This window comes from Gavialis gangeticus, unplaced genomic scaffold, assembly GCF_001723915.1.
Source record: "Gavialis gangeticus isolate Ggan-Ray unplaced genomic scaffold, GavGan_comp1, whole genome shotgun sequence".
Classification (NCBI taxonomy): Eukaryota; Metazoa; Chordata; order Crocodylia; family Gavialidae; genus Gavialis; species Gavialis gangeticus.
In genome coordinates, this window is record NW_017729034.1 from 60,157,648 (window position 1) to 60,169,356 (window position 11,709).

The window sequence follows — 11,709 nt, forward strand, 5'->3', positions numbered from 1 at the left end:
GAGGAATAAAGGAAAAGGCACCCATGGTTTTTGCTTCATAGCAAAAATTTCAATTTGTATTTCCTTTTTCCTCTCTAGACTGACATGGATAATGATCTGGTTGGTGACCAGTGTGACAACAATGAAGATATTGATGAAGATGGTCACCAGAACAACCAAGATAATTGTCCCTATATCCCTAATGCTAACCAGGCTGATCATGATAAGGATGGCAAAGGGGATGCTTGTGATTCTGATGATGACAATGATGGAGTTCCTGATGACAGGGACAATTGTCGTCTCAGGTTCAACCCTGACCAGGAGGACTCTGATGGTAAGAACCAGAAAGTATGGGTCTGTTTCAGTTCTTACAGTACTAATATCTGGGCATGTACAGACCTGTGTTCTGCAAAGGTTTACTGAAGCTATATCCACATCCCCCCCTTTCTATACAAGAAAGTACGCTTCCCAGGTCAAACCAAGCCTAACATTATTGCCCTCCACAGAACTGTTTTTGCTTGCCATAGTGCTGAATTTTGGTCTTCTTTCTTCCTGAAAAAGTCTAAAGTGATAGATAGTCAGAATATATATCATTTTATATTAAAAATACCTTTTTTAGAAAAAAAACCCAAAAATGTTCAGGGATATTAATATCAAATGTTTCATTTGATATTTTCCATTCTTTGTAGAAAAAAACAAAAAGCAAAACTTTTTAGCTATCAAGTACTAGGCTTTTAAAGAGTTAAAAGATTGAAAAATTGAAGCTTTTGCTTCTGCTTTTCTAATTGAAAAATAAGGCTTACCCATAAAAAAATCAGATATGCTTCTGAAATATTCTTTGTGGAAAATACACGTTTGCGATTGCTTGTACTCAAAGTTGTTACCCAATGTGTACCACTAATATGCATTCTAGTTCTACAAACGTGTTTGGCATTTTCCTTTGCTTGTTGCTCTAAATTGTCTTCTAGTATCCTAGGTCATTATTAAGCTACTTTTCAGTTCCTCTCTTGAGGTGTTTGATAATGAGTGGTCAATAGGTTTTAAGAATGGCTTATAAAATCTAAAATATTTTGTTATCTTTTAGGTTAAATTTTTCCCTATACATTTGATATATCTGACTAAAGACCCCCAAAATACAAAGTTATTGATATTTTATGTTTTCAGTTAGTGGAATTCCTTCACATTTATCCTAGTGGAATTGAAAGCAAAATTTAACACACATTTTTGTATAGCCTAGTGCACAGTTCCAGTGAATAAAATCATAGTTACTTTGTTCTGTAAAGTTGGCAGACCTAGCCCCCTGAGAACACTGCTAACTCTGGGCTATGCACGTTTGGTATAGAAGAGCAGTAGAAACTCCTAAACCACCTCTCGTTCCAGGGCTCTAGTGTAAGGGACAAAGCTAAAGCAAAGAGAGCATGACTTGGATGTCCCTGTATCCTGCCAGTATGTGGAATGACCCCTTGGCCCTCAGGCTGTTCTAAGTGGATATCAGGAACATGGTAGTTAAAGGCTAGCCCCAGGATTGGGGTACGATAGTGGATGGTTAAAGCCAGCTTTCATTCCTTCCAGGCTTGGGCTAAGCTACAGAAATCCAAGTCAGAGTATTTGCAAATGTAATCCTATAGTGAATGCCTTGTAGAATATTTTAACAGAGTTAGGCGTGCTCTTTGCTATCATCATCAGTGGCAGAATTATGAGGAATCTTGTTCAATTTCAGTAGAAGGTAAACTATAAATAGAACTGAAATATGTACATGTTGTCTCAAGGATCTGAGCAATAGATGTTTAAGATAGAGACTTGGATAGAGTCTGTGGGTACAGCTGGTATCATTTAAAACAAGCTTTGTTTGGCAGCAGTCGGTACCACTTCATAGTGTATCCAGTGAATAGTTAAAATCTGCCTATGACTCCAAAATTGCTTCTTTGAGATTAGCAAATTGAATAGAACTGAAAATGCATTGCTTTTCTCTTAAGTGTTCAGATAAACACTTAAGAGAATGCACAGCTGGACAGAATTTGGAGTTCTTCTTGGCTCGCTGCCAGACAGCAGAATGTGAAACCATTTTCCCACCAGGCAGAACTGTAGAAAGTCTGTGAGCTGTTATTTCTTTCATTACCACCCTTTGGTCGTTGCCTAAGGTCCATTCTTCTTTCCCACAGAATACTGTGGTGATCAGGCATACTACTTGGATTTTGCATCTGTCTCTGAAACCTTTCTTATAAGTCCCTGTTGATGGTAGCAGAAAAGGTGGATCTCTACTTTTTTTCCAGTGGGCTAATTCCTATGTTCTTACAAATAAAAAGGCTTAGTTGGATAAGAACACAAACAAATCAACAAATACATCCTTGTTATAACCGGGGATCCTGGTTTTCTATGATAAACAACTGCCCACCCCAATTTTCGGATTAAAAAAAGTACCCCCAAATCCATACTTTTCCATGATTAAAATGAAATGCCACTAATATATAGATATATATGTAGTGGTGTTTCATTTTAATTACGGAAAAAATATGGATTTTGGGTTACTTTTTAAATCTGAAAATGTGGGATTTTTTTTAATCAGAGAAAACCAGGATTTCTGGTTATAATCCATTGACTACCATGGAGTTATACCAAGACTGATTTTGACCCTAGTATATTCAAGCACTTCTGGGGTGGAATATGACAACCATTTCTTACCAGCATTGTTTTATACTAATTTGTTGATAGTGAGGCTTATGAAACTGGTTGGAGCAATTTAATGTGTAGGTAAGAAATATGCAGGCTTCATATTCTTTATGTCTAACACCTCTTGACTTACATAAAAAGAAAGAGGGAGGTATAAACTGTTAACAATTTGTGTCTGTGTATGCATTCTGCTTATAGGTGATGGCAGAGGTGATATCTGCAAAGATGACTTTGACAATGACAGCATCCCAGATATTTATGATGTGTGCCCTGAAAATTATGACATCAGTGAAACTGATTTCAGAAAGTTTCAAATGGTCCCCTTGGATCCCAAGGGTACAGCTCAGATTGACCCCAACTGGGTTATTCGCCACCAGGGCAAAGAACTGGTTCAAACTGCCAATTCTGATCCTGGCATAGCTGTAGGTAAGCATTAACACACAAAAGAAAACTGAATTCTTTGAAAAAATGCTGGCTCTGACTTGTACAGATTTATACATGGTGCTAAAATTTGGCACAAATATGGTGCCTTTTATCTTCAAAGCACTTTACAGAAGTTAACTAGTTCTTGCTACAATACCCTATGGGGTAGATAAGTAACTGTAATTTATTCCGCTTTGCAGAGAGGGAAACTGAAGTGAAGAGTTTAAGATGCACAGAGAAAGTCCTTTATTAGAACTCAAAGTTTCTTACAGTAAAGCCTGCGTTTAAGTTGCTAGATGTGTAGAAGATCAAATAAGTGCATTGTCCTGCTTCTCCTTTGAATCCTTCTTCATACAAAAACTTAATATTGCAATGATTGTTGTTTGTTTGTTTATTCACATGAGTACATATATATGAGAATGTGCCTATCTTATGAGAGGGGACTTATTGTGGATTGGCACTGCAATCCAAAGGTGTGATTGCAGTTCATATAGTCTTACCCAATCCAGCTTTAAACTAACTAGCTCAGTTACTGAGAACAGTGTAGGCACACCAGCATGGGGTTCAGCATTAGCTTCAAAACCTGCTTAGGACCTTGAGTGGCTCACCTATGCTGAGCTTTGTGCTGTCATAACCATACTGCTATCTATATCCGAACTAGACAATTTCAAGCAGTTTGGGTCTGTCTGCATGAGCTACAATCATGTCCTTGGATTACAGTGTAGACATATCCTAGAAGACCCTGCCTTGTTGAATCTAGAGTAACAAAGGCTAATAGGTAATGTGATTCCTCTCTCTTAAGGCTCAGTTGGTTTTTAAGATAATGACTGATGAATATATAAACAGGATTATCCAACATGGTTGACTGTGATACCAGGCAATCACAGAAGAGCCTTTCCAATCTTATGTTCCTAAGCCAATAAATGCATGTGCGTATGTGGTTTTAATTATCTTTTTTTCTAGATTCATTTCAGTTTATTGACTATTTTTTGTTAGGCCAGCTTTGAGTCATGCTTTTATAGAACGAATTATTTTACCCAAAAGGGAGAGGATTTGTTTGATGCAAGTAAACCAGGACTGAGGAAGGCTTTGCAGATATGTGTTACATAAGTTGTTTTCCCATCTCCAGACTGGTATAGTGAGAGATACTTATATAGGAATCCTTACAATTTTTTCTGAAGAAAACCATTAAGTCATTTTATTTGGTAGCAGTAGATCAACATATTTACTGAGAGGAAGGGACATAGGAATGAGGATTATGCAGCAATAAAGCTAAAAAAGAGGAGATATTTTCTCATCTTCAGATACATAAGTACCATATAAGCAGTCCATCTGACTTCGTTTTCCCCAACATGAAAAAGGACCGCTAGAAATGTGCCACCCCAGCAGTAGAATTGTTGCAGTCATCTAGTTAAGAACAAGAGGGTGATAGTTTGAGCTCTCAAGCATTCTGCATTTGCATGCATCAAGAAACTGAATACCTTGTATTTCTGCCAGGTTATGATGAGTTCAGCTCCGTTGACTTCAGTGGCACCTTCTACGTTAATACAGACCGTGATGATGATTATGCTGGGTTTGTGTTTGGCTATCAGTCAAGCAGTCGATTTTATGTTTTGATGTGGAAGCAAGTCACCCAGACCTATTGGGAGGACAAGCCCACCAGGGCTTATGGTTATTCTGGCGTGTCACTGAAAGTAGTGAACTCCACGACTGGTGCTGGTGAGCACTTAAGAAATGCTCTCTGGCACACAGGAAATACACCCGGACAGGTAAGAGAATTACCAATGGTAGTGAACAAATGACAAAGTAAAAAGGAGCTCCCCAAAAAATCTGTTATCAAAAAGCAGGTCTGGAGGGAATGAATTTTCTTCGCTATCTTATTTCGTGGATAAATTGCAAATTGTTTTTATAATTATTTTATATGCACATATGTATTTTATTGTGTTTCAAAGTAATGGGCAAAGTATATATATAAAATCAATCCTTCACTGTTGGTCAAGGGAACCTGAAAAATTACTGGAGGGTGGGTCTTCCAGCTTGGAAATCTGATTAGTATTTCATTACTTCTGCAAGCCCTTCAAGGCCTTTTGTTGAGAAAGGTATTTAAATACTCACATTTTGGGCATCCTGTCTTACTGGAATGATAGGAATATATTTGTTTGAATGCACTGAGGCATGTGTGCAGGGATTCAACAGAACTGCATCAGGGCTTTACCCTAACTGTCTTCTATTTTGACAGTTTTGGAAAAAGTATATTATATATAATTATCCAATCCTGTAGAAGTGCTTACTCAAAGATTAGTCTTGTTTTCCTTAGTGAAACTGTTCATGTAGGTCAGGGCTGTCCAACTAGTGGCCTGTGGGTTACACGTAGCCCCTGAAGGGGTTAACCTGCAGGCCCTAGGCTCCCGGTCCAGGTGCTTTACCCCCATCACTCTCCTGCTGGGGTGTCCAGGTTTCCTTTCCCTCCTCCAACTTCCACTTCCTGCCTCATCCCCTGCCATTGGACAGCCCGGAGATAGAAGAAGGTAACACAGTCGGATCTATATGAGGAGGGATGTATGTATTTGTGATCTCAGATAGAGGTTGGCAACCTATGGTCTATGGCCAAGATTTGGCTTATGAAAAGATGTGATTCAGCCTGCAGCAGCTCAGGGAATCAGCAGCACTCTCCAGCCAGAGCAGTAGGGGAGACATCCACAGGATCCTACTGCTTGCCATGATCAGTTTATTTTCTCTGCTGCCCTCTAAAGAGTGCTGCCTCCTCCCTTTTTATATATATTTCCTCCACAGCATCTGCTGACTGCTGGGGGTTTCAGAAATTTGCAGCCTACAGTAGGGGCTGGGGTGCAAGCAATGGCCCACCATGGCAAAAGTTTGCCCAGCCCTTATTTAAGGTCTCTTCTGAAAAAAAAAAAGTTTATGGACTATAAATGGATCCTGTTGCTTGAGGAACATATGATGTATAATTGAAGTTAGCATTTTTTCTGAGGCTTAAGATAGGTGATCAGGACTAAGGGAATGGGACATAGCTCATATTAGCAAATTTTAAAACTATGTTTATTCTGATGCCATGAAGAAAATAGTCTGTAATTGTTTGCCAATTCCTACCGTGCAATTTTTTTTCTAATGAACTGCCTGCAATCCTGCTGTAGGTTCGTACATTGTGGCATGACCCCAAGAACATTGGCTGGAAAGATTATACTGCCTACAGGTGGCATTTGATTCACAGGCCTAAAACAGGTTTAATAAGGTGAGAGGTGTTTCTACACTTAATAATATTCTTATTGCTTAAAATTATGATGGAATGTTTTTAATTTTTTTGTTATCATTACTTCATATGCTGATAATTCCTTCATGACAATTTCTCTCTCTCTTTCTGGAAAAAAAATGTTAGATTTAAAGTAACGTGGCTTTTAGATCCCTTCAGATGTATTTAATTTAATCTGAACTCCTTAGTATTTATATAAATGGAATATTATTAAATAAAGTATATCTCTGCATCTTGCTATATAACTTTTGTAAAATAAACAAGTAAAGGAAAATCCAAAACAATATTCAGGGTAAGATGAAAACTTGAGATTCCCTCTTCCCTGGCTGCTGGAATTTCAATGAAAGAAATTAATTAGGAGCATAAGAATTGCCATAGGGGAAAAGGCCAACGGTCTGTCTAGTTCAGCATCCTGTCACTGATAGTCACTTATACCAGATTCTTTAGAAGATTCTGTAAACACATCTGTACTATACATAATGAGGCAATCTGATGTATTGCATTATGGGGGAAATAGCTTCCTGTCTCCAGCTGTTTGTCTTTTTTATCCTATAATAACTATTTAATTGTATAATACATTTTTACTGGGATACATACGGCCCTTTGCTAGATAGCTTTATATTCAGCAAGACCTACTCACTTTTGTTTTGTTGTTTGAGATGAGTAGTAGATGGGATTTGGGGAGCACACCAATCATTTGTTCTATTAGAAGGGGTAACAGATAATTTGTACGTGTGTTAACATCTCTCATGATTCAAGGTAGAAGCTAGCCATCAGTTCAAAAGGGATAGAAAGAAAATTCCTCTATTGTCAGGTTATTCTACAGTTGTTCACATTCTCTGATGTTTCCTGCACCACCTTCTCAAGTGCCTGGCCACTGTGAGAGACACAACAGTACAGTCTCACAGGCACAGTCTGGGTGGTGTGCTCAGAGCCTGCCTAACACACATTGATGCTACTGAATTCAGCATCTATGATTTAACTGAAAACACATCTGGTGGAAGGCCCACCTTTTGCATAACTTCCTAGTGGTTAGAGCACTTTTCCAAGAAATGGGAGATGCAGTTAATAGGGCTTCCTCCTCCTGAGGTGGTTCTTACTCAAATTTTCCACCTCCCATTAGAGCTTCCTAATCACTGCACTATAGTTTAGGCTGCATTGAGGGTACTTTCCAATTCAATTGTTGAAGTTAGGTCAGCCAGCACTAAGTCAAGAGACACGCAGAAGTCATGGAGCCAAAGGCAGAAGCTATTATTCAAAATGTGAGCACCACCTGTATCTTAAAATAGTGAGTCAGTGGCCTGTGAGCAAAGGATTGACACAGGCACCTAACTCTAGGTGTGGATTCCTAGCTTTGGATTCCAGTCTCAGCTGCCAGCTGCCCTAAGTTAGGCGACTTAGTTCTAAAGAAAGGCAGGATTTTAGACCTGTCCCTCCCCACTTTCAGCATTTCCTGTTGGATGGCTAAGGTTCCCTTCACTTAACTTCTTGAGCTTTTTTAATCCCATTTCTAGGCAGCTAACTGTCTACATTTAAGGTATAGGGAACTGAGGAACTTAACTTGGGTTTGTGGATTCCATGCCCACAGCTACACACCTAAAAGTTAGGCATGGTATCATTTAGTATCCTGGTGCCTGAGTGTGGTTTTTTGGATCTGATGCCTTCTGTGTGTGTAAATGCTCTATTCACTGGGCTACAAGACATGCTAAGGTGTGGTTCTGTCATTGTTTCCTGTTGAAGCAATTCCATTTCTGTAACTAATTAACATTTATTAGCACAGAAACTGATACCTGGGTGCTTCCTCCCTTCTCCTCTTAGCTGAGTGCTGTAACTGTAAGGCCACAGTCATTCTCACACAGTTTCTGACTCAAATGAATATTTAATTAGTTATACAAAGTGGACCAACTTCAACAGGAGACAAGGACAAAACAAGAGCCCAGTGAATCCTATATCCCAATGGTTAGGGTAGTATATAGGATGTAGGAGACCAAAGCACAATCACTGTTCTAAATCTCTCACAGGAAGAATATGAAACAGCTTCTCCCATCTTCTGCATGAATACCCCAAGTAATACAGTAAACTCTGTTTAATTGGCTTATGGGATAATTCAGTACCATTGTTCCGATTGCCTAAGAGTGCTTCCCTTTCCCTTCCCCCTCACTCCCCCCATCCCCACCAAATATCTATTCTTGATAATTGGTCACAGTAGGCATGTCTACATGTGTATTTATGCATGTCTAAACTTAATGGGCCTTTGCTTAAGGTGCATTAAGGCAATTTAGGTGAGCATCTACATGTGGATGTGCTAATGTGTATTAAGGTGCATTAAATTTAGGCGCGAATAGCTAAATCACATTAGCAGATGTGCAGACATGCTAATACACATTAACACGGTGTCTGTTCATTGACTCACACTGTGTTAATGCGCATTAGCATGTCTACACATGTGCTAATGTGACTTAGCTATTTGTGCCTAAATTTGATACCTGCTTTATGCAAGTATCAAATTTAGGCTCACATAGCGCCCTTAAAGTGCCTTCAAAGTGGCAGTGTTAGGCTACGCCTGCTTAAAAGGGGCACATGTAGACACACCCAGTTGGATACATTACAAATATTTGTATTGCCCTTAAAGCAGTGAATTAACCAGAGTTTGTTTTAACATATAGAATGTGTTTGCGGGGAAGGGATGGAGACTTCCTTCTTCATTTTGGGAATTGTGTTCAACTCCCTTTGTGAAACTCCAGGCCAGTTTCCAAAATTCTTTGCTTTTAATAAATAAGCAATTTCATTTTAGCTCAAATTCACTATTTTGTTTGACCCAGAATGAATTCCCATTTATCCCTGCCTCCCCCTGCCTCCCTGCCCCCTCCTTCCACTCCCAATTCATTTTAATTTGGGCACTGAACAAAAAAAATCAAGTTCTCTTACATCTCTAGTATGACTCTAGATGAGTCAGCTAAATTATGTGTCTATGCCACTGGCTAATCTCTGAATGTAAAAGGACATGCAGTTTATCCACATTAAATGAGCAACCTTTCTTGACATAGTTAAGGCTATAGGACTTGGCTGTACTAAATAAAGGACTGAGAAAATATTTGCAGATGATGTGTCACCAGGCAGGTACAAGATACCATAAAAGAATGACCCATATAATTAAATTGTAGTATCCAGGGGTATCTGTGTTGAAATGTAACACCACATTGACTCGTGAACGCTGTTACTACAGCCTTAACCTTGAGATAAGTTATTTAGTTACTATATTAATCTAAAATATATTCTTCTTTACAGAGTTTCTGTGTATGAGGGGAAACAGGTCATGGTTGACTCTGGACCAATATATGATATGACCTTTGCTGGTGGAAGATTAGGCCTTTTTGTCTTCTCTCAAGAAATGGTCTACTTCTCTGACCTCAAATATGAATGCAAAGGTTAGTTACAGAATTACCTGGAACGGGCCAGCGTATGAATATATATGCAGCAGGTCAGAATGACAGTAATGAAATGCATCCTCCAGTTATTGAATAGAATCCTTAGTCTGCCATTCATTATGGAGTAATCTAATCACTTCTTAATTTTCAATAAAAAAGGAAGGAGTTTATCTGTTTGTGTCTTGGAAAAAATGAGAGCTTTAAAAAGGCCAGATTTAAAGCATAGAGCTCCTTGCAGGGTACATCTAGACCCAGCAGCAGTAGTGGGTTGAGCAGGGTTACCATATATCTGCGTTTTCCTGGACGTGTCCTCTTTTTTTGGTCCTTTTATCTCCATCTGGGAGGTTTTCTGAAATATCTGAAAATGCCTGAGATTTTTCTGTGTCTCTGCTTTCCTGGCATTTCCTGGCTTACCCCATCAAGATGCTGCTTGAGGCTGAGGATAGCAGGGGAAGGCTATTGGAGGCTGGGGCATCACATGCCTTTGTGTGGCCTGGCAGCTGCAGGCACGTAACTCTGTGGGGAACAGGGTTTGGAAGGCCAGGGCTGGGGACTGTCCATGTGTGTGTGCACATGTACATGTGTGTGTCTGTGGATTGGTGTGCAAGGGGGATGGGTGGGTGGCAGCATTGGGGCTGCACTAGGGCAGGAAGATACGGGGAGTCTTGGGGGCAACAAGTAGCTGTATGGGCAGCAAGGCTCAAGGGGCAGGGGGCTGTGGGTCAGGAGTGAAGGGCAGTAGCAGGGTGTGGGAGTGGGGGCTGAGGCTTGGGAGTGAGGGGCAGGGCATGGGCATATCACTGCCCCCCCTCCCAATCATACCCCCACCCCCGCCACACACAGGTGTCCTCTTTTTTGAAACTGGAAATATGGTAACCCAAGGGTTGAGTGGCAACAATGGTGGTGGTGGTACAGGGGTCAACACAGCCAACACTTGCTTCTCCTGTCACTGGGGGTCTGTGGCTAGGATTTCTGTTAGCTCTGCTCCCAAATTCGTGTCTTCTTTATATATCCCCACAGTGAAATGGCTCCTCAGTCTGGATGTGGCCTACTGGCACCTTTGACACACCTAATTTAAAACAATGTGTGTTTATCCAGTGTCTACCAGATATTAGATATTATATTAGTGTGTTACAAGCATATGCAGAGTTATGAATATCCCCTCTTTAAGGAGACATTACAGATGCAGCGGATAGCTTGAATGATTATTTTTATGCATTGTGCATCTTCCAGAAATTTTTAAAATATAAAAATCATTTATAGATTATAATTGTATTATATTTTCACATTTATAATTAAACAAACTCAAGACAGGAAAAGGCATATTGTAATATTAGGTTGCTTTCCCTTACTATTTCACATCTACTCTATTCCATATCAAATATGATGGAACACTAATTAATATCTATTTTTCTCTTCTATTTTAGATTTCTAAACAATGGGTGTTACGTTACCAGCAAAGTACTGTAGATGCTGTGCAACCTAGACACCTCAGCACATTCTGGTACTTCCAATTTCTGTCTTTGTGTACCTCCTCTTCCTCTGGCCTTCTGTTCAACCAACCTTATACCTCCTGGCTGCCAGGCATGGCTCAGCCAATCCTAGACCAAAGTGCCTTCTCAGTACTAAGACTCATGGGACCTAAATGTGAGCGTCAAACCCACCACTGAAGCAAAAGCAGATTGATACATTAGGACATTTTTGTAGGGTGAAAACTTAGCAAGACTTGTTTGTTTGTTTATTTTTTAAAAAAAGGAATGACGTTTACATATAAAGTGTAATTACTTGATGTATTTATATATATATGGAGGAAAGGGAGATAATGAATATCATCCATTGTCTTAAAATAAGGAAAAAAGTGTTAAAACCACTTTTTATATGTAGGGTTGACACTTTGCTTGCTCTGATCAGGGCGTGACTTCACTAACACACAGCCTC

At 39.6% G+C, this 11,709-nt stretch overlaps 1 protein-coding gene across 2 annotated transcripts in view; it reads left to right on the plus strand.

Annotated features, from left to right (window-relative positions):
• Window positions 1-11,703, plus strand: part of THBS2 (thrombospondin 2) — a 41,023-nt gene extending 29,320 nt beyond the window's left edge. For both annotated transcript variants that reach the window (XM_019527189.1, XM_019527190.1), the window contains exons 17-22: window positions 79-313; window positions 2,848-3,075; window positions 4,570-4,841; window positions 6,228-6,325; window positions 9,632-9,771; window positions 11,199-11,703. In XM_019527189.1, coding sequence (XP_019382734.1) covers window positions 79-313; window positions 2,848-3,075; window positions 4,570-4,841; window positions 6,228-6,325; window positions 9,632-9,771; window positions 11,199-11,206 — 981 coding nt within the window. In that variant the 3' untranslated portion in view covers window positions 11,207-11,703. The remainder of the gene's footprint in view (window positions 1-78; window positions 314-2,847; window positions 3,076-4,569; window positions 4,842-6,227; window positions 6,326-9,631; window positions 9,772-11,198) is intronic.
• Window positions 11,704-11,709: the final 6 nt, after the last annotated feature.